Below are 16,383 nucleotides of genomic sequence, written 5' to 3'. Positions count from 1 at the left end.
CACTGCTGAGATATCAGCATTAGCGCAACGTCTTGGCACAGATTTTTCACCATACAGAAAAGAAATCTGTGACTTAAGCTAGTGATCAAATGCCAGTTATTTTTATACCATGTGAATACAGGAATTTACAACAAAACTACAATTTTTCAACTTTATTTACCTTGCATATTGGAGAGTTTACAGAAGGGGTTTTCACATTTTCTGCAAATTCTTTACATACCTGAGATACTTGGCCAAATCAAACACTTATTGTGGCTGTTTCCCATAAACAGGCCTTGCACATTTGGCATTTGCACGGACAAGTGTGCAAATCAGTAACTCATAGGAAACAAGCCAAGAGACGCTTTTTAAAAAGATTTGACACACTAAACCAATCGCTAAGTAATCTTAAAGGGGCGGAATTATGTACTTTCCAGGCACATGGTGCCATTTTATGGCACAATCGAGTAACTATGTTACTGTCAGTTGTTATAAAAATGCTGTATATATCCAACATGACTTGAAAGAAATTTGACTTCGCAATTAAATTCTTGATATTGGGCCTCTGTCTCTTTAAGAAGCTCCTGTTCTTGGGGTTGCTGTGGTGGCGCAGGGGCAAAGCACAACCCACGTATTGAGGCCTTGGTCCTCATGGCGGTGGTCGCAGGCTCGATTCCCGGCCTGACGACATTTGCCGCATGTCTTCCCCCTCTCTCATAACCCTCTTTCTTGTCAAACTACTTTCAAATAAAGGCCACTAGAGCCAACAAAACCTTAAAAAAAAAGAAGCTCCTGTTCTTTTTGAAACTCAGCCTTCAGGAAGACATCACAACGTTTCTCCATAAAGCCACTTACAGCTGTCTATAGGAGCATCTCAATGAGATGTAGTTTACTAATTGCTATTGCCACGAGTGTGGAGGAGCTGAAAGGAGTGGAAAATGTGTTTATGTACCCACAATGGTTGCCATGGGAGATTCAAGGATTACTCAAACAAACGTTAAAGAAAAAGCAACACTCCAGGTGTGTTTTTGATGAGGGAATAACATCATAACATGATGTAAAGCGAAAACAAAATGTCAATTTTACATAACACTGCCCCTTTAAAACACTTAGCCAACACCATAACATCAGGATCACAGCAAACGATATTTAGTCCATATCCGCTACAGGAGGCACGGCACAAAGGTTTCAATCATAAAATGAACTGAAGGTCAGTGAGCAGGTAATATAAAAGGCTTCTTCAACTCAGTCAATCGCAGCCAAGGAGCACCGTCAGGCCCAGTGAGGACTAAATACTGCTACATTTCCAAAAACGTCAGAGGCATCAGAAGTCAAACTAACTTCATAAATATACTTTACGTGCTACACGTAAGCGCACTTTCACAGTTTCACAAACGGGTTTTTGCCTTTTTTCAGAACCAGAACATGAGGGGATGGGAGAAGGCTGAACTTATTTGGGATTTCTAATGCCTACAAGTGACAAGGTTACAAAGCAAGCGAGGGCTAAGCGTGGAAGGCCAACAGTGGAGTTTGTCTGTGAGAGACTCATTAGGCACAGAATTATTATTGCAGCATTTTGTTTGTTGTTGTTTTTGGTGGTATTCCCTTTTTTGTTTCTTTCCCACACAGACAGAAAACTCTCTTTGGAAATCCATTACAGCATTCCAAAACCTTTGGCGTAAGTGATGGCCTTGAGGAGTCTCTCTTTCAGTTTGTCCTTGGAGGAGTATTCAGGGAGCAGCAAGGCGTTGAAGCAGGTGTGGGAGGTTGGTAGTCTGCAATGAACCGCAAAAAAATAAAAATAAAAAACGTTTATTTGAGATGAGTGTGTTGGAATTCAACGGGAAGTTGCCTGGACCAGTTGTACCTGTCTGAATCGGAGCCGTTCTTCGCGATGATCATCTTTAATTTACCGAGACCTCCAACCGGAGCTCTGTCTGTTCCCGTGGTGAACTGGAGAAAAAGTCGTTTCTGCTCCTCTCCAAAAGAGTGGATGGTTTCCCAGAAGTCTCTGCAGCCAAAAACGAACATTAATTCAGAATTCCTTTGCATTCTGCATGTAAAAAAAAAAAAAAGATATTCCAGAGTTGTCAGTGTTTTAAAATGCTAAACTTCACTATGGCTTTATGGCATATATTTCCACTTTAATATGGAACCTGGAGAAATTAGAAACTAGAATGAAAGGAGGACACTAGAGTGGACAGAAGAAACAAAGGACATAATGAAAGAAGAAGTAGAAGGTTTCAGTATTTTGGTGACACATGGAATAAAGTCTGGAAATACAAATATTTTTCCATACTTATCCAGATCTTCAAAGTACTCAAATCAAATTCCATACTGCATATGAATCAGATTCAATTTATAACATAAATTTCCAAGTTGTAACATTAATCCAATTGTCCTTGAGAGGAATATCACTGACTAACACTGGAGGTTGACTTTGAAAAACATCTTGCACTCTTATAAAAAAAAGCAGCTGTCCACAATAGGGACATCTTTTATGTGGTTCCCCCCCAAAATTAGAAAATAATCTTGTTCTGTTGAGAAAATGATCCCTCGCGTGGTCTTAGTGTGACGCTCAGGAGGACAACGGAAAATGACGGTTGGACGGCGAACCATCAGACCGTCAGTTCATGAAACAATAACTGAGTGTTATCAGAAAATATTTTTATGTTCTTACTCAAAAGATCCCATTAGTACAAAATAATTTTTAAAAAATCAAGTTTTCATAATTCCTTGTTTTTTTAGTGTCTCCAATAAAACCACGAGAACATTTACAGCTGAGACAAAAGTTAAAGACATTGAATGGACTTACTTGATAATTTGACTGTCCTTAGTGTAACCTCCGTCATATTCTGTTGTCTTTTCAAGTGCTTCAAAATCAAGTTTCTAAGGAAAAAAGAGAGAACTTATATTATCAGTTCTTAATACTTTGTATTCTTTTCTTAAACTATGAGACTAAAGGATGCAGTTTTATAAGAGGAATGTCTGTACAATATAGCTAAATACTTAGAATACAAAGACTTGTTTGGAAAGTTAATCAATAACTTCACTTTTCCATAACACAGTTTATGACCTTCACAGGAGCAGTAGCTGAGGGTAAAACCACTGTGGTCATTCTTACGACTTACAAACGTTCACATCCATTTTCCATGTTTTGATGCGACATAACTACAAACTTTTGTTACCTGAAAACCAACTCGATAAACGTTCACACTCCAGGTAGCCATTTTGGCTCTTAGCCAAAGGCTTTTAGAGCCACAAATGTTACACGACATTTTGAAAAAAGTTAATTTATAATTATTATTTTGGATAAATATTTGTTATTTTTATAGAAATTCTATTTTTATTTCAACTTTCCGGGTTTAAACTAAAGAAAAAAAACTTTTGTTCTTCTATGGGATGTGGATATTTTTGAACAACTATGTAAAAAAAAACAACAACTAGTTTTCAACCTTTAAGATATAAAGAAAAAAGATCTAAAAGTACTTCTGGTACTTTCAGTGTCATTATTTTGTGGAAATTTAATGCAGTTGTTCATTGAAAAACTGCTAATGTGACGAAATGTGGAAAAGGAATTGTGAATACTTTTGCTTCATGATGTCAAATTAAGAACATTTAAGATTTGCTTCCAAACTTAATTTTATGGAAAAAAAACACTACGTTTTTATTTAAAGTCTAGGCATTAGATTTTCTAAATTGCATAAAACTAGTCACAAAATTAGTTATTTTGTTTTCTATTTAGTTTCAATTCATTGCCAAATTAAAAATGGAGATTGCTAATTTTTTTTCTCACCCTGCTCCCACAGATCAGAAGCTCGACTTCCTCCGGTCTGAACAAGTATTTGAGCGGCGACTCACTTGTGACCATCAGGAAACCTTTCTTAAAGGCTTTGAATTGGCTCTCCACACTTTTGTTCAGGATGTAGTCTGCATACAGATGAACAAATTCCTATCACACACACACACGCACACACACACACACACACACACACACACACACACACACACACACACACACACACACACACAGAGAAAGAAAGAACAATTATTTTTAAGAAGTTCAAACATTTCATTGTAGTTTTGTTGTTTTCTTTCTTGAAATGACAAGTCGGTGTGGGGTTGTTGCCCTGGTTACTGTCCAGGATGTTCAGCTGAGCTTGTGGGTTATTTCATTTAGTTCTTATTCCTGTTTTTGTAATTGTGAAACACACCTAATTCAAAGGAGGAACCAACATGTTCTATATCTGTGTAGCTAGACGTAAAACCAGTGACTTTGGAATAGAAGATACTTTAAGTCAGGATTCAGATCTGGGAATAACCACAAAACTGACCGCCTATGTTGGGGAATGTGTAGGATTTATTTCTTTAAAATCTGGTCTGATAATAGAATCTAAGTGGAAGTCACACAGAAATCTTTTCAGACTCTACGGAAATGATGCCCCAGTTGAAAATAATGAAAACAACGAGCATAAAATTAGAAATTTACATCACTAAACCAGTGTTCAAAAAATTTGAAGGTGCGGTTTATAGCATGGTGCACTCATAGTCTGGAAAATACGTAATTGGTCTTAAAATATAGATTTTTAAAACGAATTAATTATCTGCAAATAATGCCATCTTTGAGTGTCTTTGCTGTAGTAGTGACTAGTGGCGTAATCATGTAATTTTATTATCACTACATGGCAGTAGGTACAGAGCAATTTACATTAAAACAAGAGAATTAGTGATGCATGGATGTTACTACATTCATGCATCACACACCACAGTGTTGTGGTACTGTTCAGATGTATTTTTGAAGTGGACATGTTAAGTGCAATTTGAAATAAGAAATGTAAAATATGATAAAAATAAATTTTTGTGTTTATTTGATTCCTATTTAAGACACTTTGATAAGGATGACTATATATGTAATATAGGCGGCTACAGAGTTTGTTTACATTTTAGGTTGGTGGTGTTCCTCGTGATTTTTTCAATTAAAACAATGTACGGTACCTTGGCTCAAAAAAGGTTGAAAAACACTGTTCTAAACTGAGGATTACAACCTTTTATATATATAAAATGTAAAAGAAGTGTTGGCCACAACCACAGAGAAGCTGGACTTTAAACACAGCTCACCTGCCTGTTATCCTTGGTAATGGGGATCTGGTCCCCCTTATCCTTCAGGTCATATAGTATGGGGTTTCCAAAAAGATCTGTGTGCGATATCTGGAAGGTGAGCATCATGTCCTCCTCCAGGCTGCCGCTGTACTCCAGCACTTCCTTCAGACTTTGGTAGAGAACCTGCCACAGCAGAAACATGAGATCTGAAGGGCTACTGTAGATCTGAAACTTGAAAAAAAAACTGCATTTTCTTTTTAGAGGAGTAATTCACATTTTTTAATCTGAAAATTCCTGAAATTTTCAGCCTCAAATTCCAGACTTCCAAGCCTTTCACATTTGCTTTCCCTGATATTCTTACATAAATAATCAGTCTTTAATCAGGCTTTTCTGGGAAAACAGAAACTGGAAGGAAGAAAGTAGGAAAGAACGAAAAGAAAGAAGGAAGGAAAGAATGAATTAAGTAAGGAAGCAAGGAAAGAAAGAGGTGGACGAAAGGAAAAACTAGAAGTAGGATACAAGGACGAAGAGAAGGTAGGGAGGAAGGAATGACACAAGGAGTGAATAGAAGTAGAATAGAAGGAAGAAGTTAAGAAGGAGCTAAGAAGGAAATAAAATAAAGTAAAGAAGGAAAGGATAACATAAGGAAAGAACAGGCGTAGGGAAAAAAGAAAAGGAAATACAGTAAGAATGGAAGGACACAACATAAAGCAAGAATAAATATTGGACTCAAGGAAGAAAGGGAAGCTTCAGGAACCCTGCCGGTAAAATGTCAACACATCCACATGAACATGTAGCTTCATATAGAAAAATTTAGTGTACTGGATGTGAGTCTGACAGATCCAGGAAGGTTCCTTTCTTGCCCATCAGCTTCCTGTAGACGACCATGGGGAAATGAACATCCAGGATGCAGTTGTTGTAAATGGCGAGCCCCAGAACGATCCCAATAAGCGTATACTGCGCTTCGTTCTCCAACGAGGATGAGTTAAACCAGAAAAGCTTGGTGTCATTGTCGTAGGTAAACATCCCTGTTAAGAAAGTCATTTTACAAACAAGTGAATGTAAGTATTTGATGTTTTCTACAACGTGAACAAAACTCAATAGATGCAAAACGCATGCATTAAGCTTTTAATAAAAAACATTGTTTCAAGTCTAACCTATGTCCAGATTAAAGATTTCCTCCAATACCAATTGGAAGAACTCTTTCGACACTCCTCCTTCGTCTACGCCTTGTTCGCCCTCGAACTCAACATACAGCTGCTTCTTCAGGTCTGACGGGTTCTCCATGGAGATCATTTCCAGCTGCAAGAAATACAGTTACCATGTATTCACACACTGGGACCGCGCCAACCACGTTACATCCAATGCAAACCAACACCTCCGACGCCCCGAGACTCACTCTGACGAGGGCGTCGTCGATGATGTGGTCTCGGCGTACTTTGAGCTTCAGATAGGGGTTTGGCTGCTGGCCCTGCACCATGCTGTAGAGGGCAGTGAGGCGCCTCTCACTGTACATGCGGATCCTGTTGTCGTAATACAGCCCCTGGCTCTTGGTGATGACGCTGAGGATGAAGGGGCAGCTCTGGAAGGAAAACTTGGTTTCCGCATTGACTTTGAAGAAGGTAAAATCTTTGTCCATTTCAATCACTTCGTTCACCAATTCATTGACAAAATCCTCAAACGGGATGAGGGGTTTGACGCTGTCTACGGGGCGGACGCTCAGCTCCTTCTCCAGAGGGTCAACCCGCGGGCCCTTCTTGTAGAGCCGGTCTTCGCCCAGCAGCTCATGCAGCGTCAGTTCGTCCGACTCGGCATCTTCGTCGTCCTCCTCATTGTGCTCGACATCCACCTCCCCGCCAAGGATGCTTGCGTAGAAGACGACCCTCAAGCACTTGGTGGCAGCCACCACCGTCTCGTCGTCGTTTATCAGGTTTTCCGCGCCATATTCATTACTAACGACTGTGAAGGTGATGAGCTGCTGGAAGGTTTCCATCATACGGCGGACGTGCGGAAGGCCGAATATCGACCACAGCTTGGACAGGCGAGCGAGGGCGATGAGCGGCAGCTTGCTCATCGCCTTGCAGAACAGAGGTAACGCCACTTCCAGGTACTCCGGGCTGTGAAGGTTGCTGTTCTCCATCACTATGATGAAGATATTCAGATAATCTGGATTTGCTTCATACACATCAAGATATTCCAGGTCAAGTTCCACATTTGGAGTGAGGTAAATGAGGGCGTTGACCAGGGCAGACTCCACCTGGTCGATGGACAGGAGTTTGTCGTAGACCCTTCGAACTGCATCGATGTCTACCGAAGGCTCAAAGGAGTTGGGGATTCCGTTTGGAGTTTCATCGGGCGAGGAAGCAGAGGAGGAGAGCTTCTTCTCTGACGACTGGTCGCTCTGTTTCTCTTCGTCTTTCGATTTAAGAGAATTGAGGGTTTTGGCAGCGGCACTTGGCTCTTCCTTCCGGAAACTCTTCATGAGAGCGTCCGCGTTGGAGAATATCCTGCCAATGACGCGGACGAGAGCAGAGTAGTTCCCTTCTTCCTCGCAGACACTCACTATCCTACACACGGTGTGCTCTGTGAGGTAGTGAACATCTACAATCGGAAACCAAACAGTTAAAAGCTACTTAAACACCACATCTGCGACAATCCATAGTCCGTTTTGAAAGTACCTGAGAATTCCTCGGTGCTCATCTCACGCCCCAGCCGAGAGTCTTCGTCAGGCCTGGACTCGACAGAGGGGTAATAGTCACAGAGTTTGGCGTTGACCTTGAACAGTTCCAGTGCTTTAGCAGCTGCCGCGTTGTTGCCCAGAGGTTGACAAGTCGAACAAGAGGCACAAAACTCATTGGTGCAGCTGCTATTTCCACAGCCCTCAGTCAACTGTTGAAAGTAGCGTTCAATTAACCGCTTTGCAGTTGCTCTGTTCCTGTGAGAACAAGGAATAATTATTTACAATATAAGCAATGTACGAGTTTCAAACATGATCATCCTCCACCACCACAAACCTCAGAGTGTTTTATTTGAGTTGTATGTAATAGAACACCATGTCCTGTTACATACAAATGTAATGACTGTGAAGATGACGAAAAAATAAGAGATTTTGGATTTGTTAAATTTCTTTTTAAAGATGACCTTAACAAATATTAGCATTTGCATTCACTGAAATTTTTACCTTTGCAAAATAGCTAAAACTCCGTAAGACTGAATGGAGACCATCAGTTATCAAGTTCTACCACAACTTCCAAATGAATTAGGTCTGGACTTTGACTAGGTTATTCTGACACATGAATATGATCTAAACTGTTCTACTGTAGGTCTGACTAGATTTTATTTTGGGGACCTGAATACAAACGCTGATCTCCAACGCATCATTTTCCTTCAACTTTACAATTATGCACTACTATGTGCTGGTCTGAGAGAAAAAGTGAAAAAGTTCAATGTACTTTTCAACGTAAAATTCAAATGAGCTCAAGCATTTCCATTGCATGATTTATTGTTTTTCCCTTTTCTCTCTTTCAACCAAAGACTGGATGACAAACGTCTTCAGTCTGGTGTTTTGGACAATTTTGTTTACAGAGACTTCATAGTACATTTCATTTGTTGCTTCTGTTGTTTTGTTTATTTATTATGGATATTTAAAATGTCTTCCAGTGCCAGTGTTAAATGTTCATTAGAATTTAAAGTTTAATGAGATTTGAGAGTGTGTTGTTACATTATTATGCCATAACCGTCATATTTCTTGAAAATGCTCTGAAAAACAACAATATTACAGTTTATCACAATAACGTCTGGGAGAATTTATCATCCAGCAAAATGTGTTATAGTAACAGACCTATAATTTAAATACACAAAACACCAGTTTTGTAGTAGGCAGGGGCCACCATAACGTTCTCACAGTAAACCATGAATAAAAATGGTATTGCTTTATGGTCTTAAAGTATGTATTTGCATAGGCAGCCAGCCTGCAGCTTACCAGATAGGGGTCAGAGCATCACCTTAATAAGATTTAAGAAAGGTTTGTGTGGTTTCACATCTGTATTTCTTTAAAACCATTGTATATCTCACTTTCTTGTAAGAGAAAGCGTAGGAAGAAGTTCCTGATCAAATAAAGTGAAATACCAGTTAGCAACAAATATCTTGTTTATTCAGCGATATATGAATAACGAGAAAACATGTCTATTAGAAACAAACAAAAAAATTGTTGATTCAAGTCAGAGGAGACTTACATTCGGCTGGATTCAGACACCTCAGGCCGGAGGACAATCAGCTGAAAGAATGACGAGCAAAAGTATAAATTCCTATTATTTGATGCACATATTTAAAAATATACTTACCCCCCCATGTCCAACAACAGTATTTATTGACCATGCTTTGGTGACTACTTTTTCCTCCATTGAAACCTGAAGATTTAATTTGCTAATCTGTAGAGCAGCAGCAGCCCTACAAGCCATATTTACAGCAGAGTAAGAAAAGCCATAACCCTTTAATGATGCATATTAATATCCTAAATGTTGCCTACAGGTGCAGGGAAAAATGTTTTCCCCTGACAGTGTTTTAGCTGCCAAAGAGGACAAGAAAGCATCAGCCAGGTCCCACTAATTAAATGTGAATGATAATATAGACGTGTGTGTTTAACACAATGTCAAGGAAAAACATCAGCAGTGACTTTATTTGGTTTTTACACTGCCTGGCTCCCAAAAACATCCACCTGGATTTAACATAGGAGGTACAGGAGCCTCCTATTGGACAATTACTGCATGGGCGATTATCTGTCAGCTGGCAAAACGTTATTTGACCCCAACTGATGCAATAAGTAGCTTCTTGTTTCTGAAACAACCATGTTGCAAGACACATCCTGTGTTTATGGGAAAAGGTTTAAATCCATGGTCTTCATCAAGCAGAGCAAATATCTAAGGAGATTGGAGAAATGATTAAAATTTGAGCGTGTTCACTGCTAAAAACTGGAAAGAAAGTGGAGAACCATCGTCTTCAAGGAGCAAATGTGGTTGGAGTCTGGCTCAATGGAAGAAGGTCATGTGGTCTGATGAGTCCAGATCTACCTGTTCTAGAGTGATGGGTGCCTCAGGGTAGGAAGAAAGGCAGATGAAGAGATGCTCCCATCATGCATAGTTTCTACTGTATCAGCCTGTGATGACGGTGCTATGATCTGGAGTAGCTGCAGTCGGTCAGGTTCAGGTTCACCGACGTTGTGCGCCCAAAGAATGAGGAGGTCACCTGACTACCTGAGCGATCGGGGTGGCCATTGAGGTTGTTCCATCAGTGGATTTTTTTTTTCTTCCCAGCATCAATACAACATCTAGGTGAAAAGTTTATTTCCACTGGCTGGAAATAAATCTTGTGACACTGCAGAAGCCAATCAAAATGACGCAACAGCGAATGTCGTCATCAAAGCTGGGGCGGTCCACTGAAAGATTAGAGTGTAACCTTTTCGTCTTTCTGTCGGGCAGCGCATAAGGACACTTACAAACTATATGAGGTAATTCTTCAGTGAGAATGTTTATCCCAAATGTGGAAAACATTTAAGAAAGTAGCCAAGCTACTCACCAGTGGACGTCTCAACAAATTTACCCTAATGTCACACTGCGCATTGCCAGGAGAAACTTAAAAAAAAAACACACGTACACGCACGCATACATAAAAACAAGAGCCTGTTTAGGTCTCGTCTGCCCAATGTCCCTTGGGCAGACGAGACCTAAGTAGAAATGATTGGCCATAATGCACAACACAATGAAACCAAATCACAGCATATCAGTCCAACAGTTGAAGCTTGAAGCAAAACTGGGTTAACAGAACCAAAGACAGCAGCAGAACCATAGGAGAACGTGTCGCAACGGTTCCCTTAAAGTCCAGATCTAAGCCAATTGAAATACAGTATAAGGCACAAAATAATGCCTGCAAACCTCAACCAATTCAGGCAGCATTAAAAATAAGACTGGGTCAGAAGGATGAAGCCAAACCCATTAGAAGAAACTCGTGAAGGTATTGAAGCTGAGGATGATTGTACAAGAATGTGAACAGCAAACAAAATGTTTACCATATTAGCACTAAATGTGTGAATATTGCTGTGATGTGTAGGGATTTAATTGGTAAGGACATTTCACAGCAAAATGATTGCATGTATTTTCTCTAATAGGGAAAACATCGCTTAGTTATTAAGTTACATAGGTCTGAATTGACACAAAAACAATCATAGGGAACATAACAGGTTACACATGCTATATAAAGATGTAAAATCCTGGTTATAAATGAGCTCTTAACCTTTAGACCTGGTGAACAGCAGCCTGGCTAAAATCAAAAGACGGGCAGAGTTGAAAATTACAGCAACTAAAAGAAGAGGAAAAGACAAGTAAAGTTTCTCACCACACTTTAAAAGGAAGTACAGCTTCGTTTCTATTACAGGCACTTCTATTCCAGCGATGCAACCTAAACGAAGGAAACAACACATGACTTTAGTTTCTGCTCTAAACAAGAGCCACCTGCCGAACTTCTCTTATCACAATTGAAGATCTCCGACGTAGCACACCAACCTGTGATTTGACAGATAGTTCAGCGTATGTCAGTGACGGTGCAAAAAAAAAAAAAAAAAGAAATCTCGGAAAAAAATCTCTCGTGTGACAGACTGACAGCTCCTTGCGCTCGCGTTTCAGTGGTTCTGTCTCAAGAAAACTACTTGTGTTTTTTACACGCGTGTTCACGGCTCGGGTGTCCCAGCGTCAGAAAGGGAACTTATGTTCCGTGTTTAAGTCAGAGTGTAGCGGTTTTCACTGTCATCTTGTAAACAAGAACGAGCTGTATCCCGGCATGCAGCGCGAGGCTGTCAAACGTCATGTACGCTCGTTCCTCTCACCTTCGCGCGGCACAATTAAACATACACGACTGTGAGGAGTGACGAAAAATCACAAAACACCGCAGGTAAAAACAGAGCTAGGGCCCTACGGAGGAATTTAAATGGCCTTGTACAGAAAGTTTAATGTGGTACCTTTGATTTATTTGAAGGAGGGAGAGGAGGAATAATTAGGACACAATGCCATCCATTAAATTATTTTAAAAAGTCACTTGTGTGAATATAGCAAGCGCTTTTAAAAACAGATTTACTTCTATCCTGTTCTTGTTTGAATGCACTACAGATTGTTTTTTTTTCTGATCAAGAAAGTAGAAAAACAAATGACAAAATAAGAAGTACAAACCTTTCTTTTAGTAAGATGAACCTGACAGCACTTAAGATCTCTTGTCTATAAAAGCCAGACTACTTGGTTTGTTTTATTTCTGTGTGCTTAGTTTAGTGTAAAAAGGAAAATGTTCACTGTACAATTGTTTGAGCATTTGAAAAACAAATAACATTTTTGTCCATTTAAAGTGATTTATTTACAGAAAATACAGAGCCCTGACTGCTTTCTGTGCAGTTACCTTGTATGTTTTGTGAATTCAAACTTACAATGACCCACTAAATGTCACAGAAAAGAAATAAAATAGGTGATAGAACTAGAGCAGGGTCTTTGAATGCGCACAGAATCAATCTTTCTTCACTTACTGACAGATTTAAACAATCGGCAGAGCTTTCTTTCCTCCCTCTGGGCTCTAAGTCATATCCAGAAACAATAAATCACACTGGTCACGCAGCAGGTAGTGAGAAACGGCTGCTGCCCAACTCTGACGTGAAGCTTTTTTTTTTTATTATTATTATGCATGGTCCAACCCCCACACTATGCAGTGTCGAACAATCACATTTATTATTCTATCAATGCTCAGATCAGATATCGAGTTTTACACTTCACACTTCTGAAAGCATGCTTACACCTGACACCAGCGAAGCCAAAGCTAGCCCAGAGGTAGTTTATAAGGAAGCTGCTGCAAAGTTCAGATGTATTCCTAATTTTACTGTAAAGAAGAGTTCATTTAAAAAAAGCATAAATTTGAGTGTTATGAAGCTGAAGTGGCAATATGTTCAAAACACATGCCTGTATAAGACTAATCTAAAACAAGGAGTTTTTTTTTTAAAGAGTTCATACAGTTATTTGTTCTGTTAGTACAATATTAGGTCCACACTAAGGAAAGAAATAATACTACGCTAATAAATTCAATAATGCAAGAATAAAGTGGAAGTAAAATGAGATTAATCTCATATAACTGTGCTGTTACTACATTATTAACCATTATTAATATTGTATTATTGTTAATACTATGTTCTAGGTTTGAGTCTGCACATTAGAAATGTGTAAACCGTGGCTGCAGTTTTCATTGTGAAAACTAGAAGTCGCTGCAGGCACACGCAAACACTCTCCCTCCCCCCACTTTACTTCAGTACGGGGTTCTGGGTTCGTCTGTGACCAGCTCCGCTCCGCAAGCTAGGTTGGTGTACAGCCCAGGCGGTAAAATACGCGCGTGCTCGTTATGAGCACTGACAAAGCACGCGCGTAGCAAGCACGCGCTTGTTCAGCGCGCTTATCTGGAGAACTACGGACACCGTGAAAGCTCAAACAACCTGTTTCGGCAAAGTTGTCACTTTCTTCACGTTTTTGCGTGAAACTAATATTATTATTAATGATAATAATAATAAAAATTATATATATATATATATATATATATATATATATATATATATATATATATATATATATATAGGGCCCATCTAACCGCATTCTAGGACAGAATATCAACAAACAGCTTTCAGAGTTTAATAAACAATGATGAATTACAAAATCGTGACATATACAATCAAAGCTAAGGAAAATCTCTATATAGAACATACAACTATGCATATGCAAGATATTTTATTAGTAATTTCTTTCTGCAGGTCTATTTTGTTATAAGTATTGCAATATTCAAACCCGCAATTTAGCAAGATATGTAAATCAGAGCTGGACCACCAGACATATTTTGACTTTACAGAATCATACTATTAAAAATATAAACAAGCAGGCACGTGCAGAGGGGACGGGGGCGGGGGGTGTTAGGGGTGCTTGAGCACCTGCCCCTTTTGCTCCTTGCCCCCAAGTGCCCTTTTGGTCAAATTTATTTATGTATTTATTTATTTTATTATTTTTTTGGTATTATTTCCTAAGCCCTCTTCTGACACATAACATGTACTAAAATTATTCTTATTTTTGTACAACATAATAAGCCAGTCACCTTGTTACCTTTGACCTTTTGCCCGTGACGCATGACGCAGTTGCCTCTCGCGCAGTGAGATAAGGCGGCTAACTGGAGCTCAACAAACGTAGCAAACGTTCCAGATTACAGAACAGGTTTTGGTGAATAAAGTCGAGTAGACTTGTTACATGTCAGATGACGGAAATCGTTTCTGCTTCAGCTCGGATTAGCGGTTTAAGCAGAGAGGAAATGAAATACAACAGACATTGACAGGCCTCTGTGTCAGGCCCGGAAGCGCACGATTTAAATTTGGTCAAGATTAAAAGTAAAACTAACACCTGAGCGAGGTGTGAGGTGGAGTTGCCCATCATTTCTTCTCTCCCAGCTGACAGGTTGAGCCCGGATCATTAGTGGGTGTTTGTGTTTCTTTGTGGTATCAGCTGAAAGCTCGTCCCCCCTGCTGTTTCTGCTGGCCGGGATTCCTGCACCAGTGGGAAGATATGGCTGCAAAAAGCACAGCGATGCTTTGTGTAAGGAGCAGAACGGAGGCTCTCTCCACCAACAGCAACACAGATGGTCCTTGCTCTGAAAAAAAAATAAATAAAAATTGATTGATCATTTGAACACAGCCACTGTTGTGGCAGACCCCTCCAAGTCCTCTGATATGAGCTTGATGAAAAAACAATGCATCTTTAAATGGCCTGACTTGATGACGCCCTTCCTCTGATAAAATTCAGATTAAGGTGGTCGGCAAGCACAGCAGATCGCCTGAAAAGTAATTAGAGACAGAGACAGGAGAGCGTGAGAAATGCCTCCGTTCAGCAGCGGAGCCTCTTTAATTATCACTATCAATCTCTTATATGTTTTCTCATAACGTGACAACGAATAAAATCACTTTTACTGCACGTGTTTGGTTATCCTGCAATGGTGCATGGGATCTAGGGGGGGGGAAGAGGGTAGATGCAACCATGCTGGGAGTTTTATGTCCTGCAGGCTTAGGAGTGAACACAAAAAAAGTGTATGAAAAAATAGAAAAAGATGAGGGAAAAAAAATATTAATTTAGTTTGCAATCGGGCTGTGAAGGAGATGGAGATCAGCAGTGGAAGAAAGTTGACAGCAATTCCAGCTCAGGTCTTGTTAGAAACCAGACCGATGCGAACAATAGATGCATGTTTCTGTGAAATGTGCTTCTTCTGTGAAATACAGTCTCTTGGTCAGTTTACAAAAACACAGCAAAGGAAATTAATTTGTGCTAATTTGGTTTAATTATGTGGAAAGGTAAATTTTGAAAAAAAAATGTAATGTTACACACAAAAGTCTGGTGTCACTTTGAATGGCTCAATATTTCTGGTGCCAAATCAGTAGTTTCAGTTTTAATGGAATGATTATTCAGGACAACCTGATCGAGGCAAGAAGAAAGCTGTAATAATAAATCCTCCTCAAAACTTTCCAAGTCGTGGAACCTGTTCTTCTGTAGGGACTGCCAGTCGCCATTAAAGAATGGGAACACAACAGCTCCCATTCATTCACTCATTCCAGTCATAGTGATTTATTAAATTAATTTTTTTGAGCATTACATCATGTAATAATGTTATTCCATCATAAAAAAACACACATGGAGTGTTACTTTAATTTTTTTCTTGCACAGTAGGGAAAGCCTTTTATCTCCATGGCAACCATTCAGTTGTGCAAAAATATCTGTATGAACCCAGCAACGCCTTCGAGGTGCAGCTCCTCCTCTGAGCTGCAGCTTCCAACCTTCTCCCACACAGACCTCAGTCGCCCTCAAAAAATCCCCTCTCAGCTCCTTTAAACTAGCCAGCAGCAAATTAGCAAACGCCTAACTCAGCCCAATGTAATAGTGAAATATTTTCATTAGTCAGTGTAGAGGTGAGAAAAAAAAAAAAAATCACACAAATGTCCATGTACAGCTGTTCTAAGTAATACACAGAAATGTGCTGTTTGTTGAACCAATGACTGAGTTCATGGCTTTTGTAACATTTACGTCTGGAGAAAATACTGTGAGTTCTATGAGGTTCTAAAGGACTGTTCAATGAAATGTTTGTGAAACATCTGTATTTGCAATGCTGGAATCGATCCCATTGGTTACTGGGTTTGCCTGTTTATTCTTATTTTTGAATATATAATCTTTAAAAATAAGAAGTTAGTTTCGAGTTGGATAT

General features: G+C 39.5%; 1 protein-coding gene across 1 annotated transcript; it reads right to left on the bottom strand.

Moving 5' to 3' along the window:
- Window positions 1-137: 137 nt before the first annotated feature.
- ube3a (ubiquitin protein ligase E3A) lies at window positions 138-11,939 on the bottom strand. Its single transcript, XM_008407640.3, has 12 exons — window positions 11,637-11,939; window positions 11,470-11,532; window positions 9,315-9,355; window positions 7,758-8,014; window positions 6,479-7,680; window positions 6,237-6,381; window positions 5,902-6,107; window positions 5,098-5,262; window positions 3,776-3,931; window positions 2,795-2,868; window positions 1,847-1,990; window positions 138-1,754 (listed from the first exon to the last, which is right to left on the bottom strand). Coding segments are annotated over exons 3-12 (2,472 nt in total). The 5' UTR covers window positions 9,317-9,355; window positions 11,470-11,532; window positions 11,637-11,939; the 3' UTR covers window positions 138-1,633.
- Window positions 11,940-16,383: the final 4,444 nt, after the last annotated feature.

This window comes from Poecilia reticulata, chromosome 4, assembly GCF_904066995.2.
Source record: "Poecilia reticulata chromosome 4, P_reticulata-male-v2, whole genome shotgun sequence".
NCBI lineage: Eukaryota > Metazoa > Chordata > Actinopteri > Cyprinodontiformes > Poeciliidae > Poecilia > Poecilia reticulata.
The sequence above is the reverse complement of the archived record's forward strand: the minus strand, read 5'-3'. Positions and strand labels throughout refer to the sequence as shown.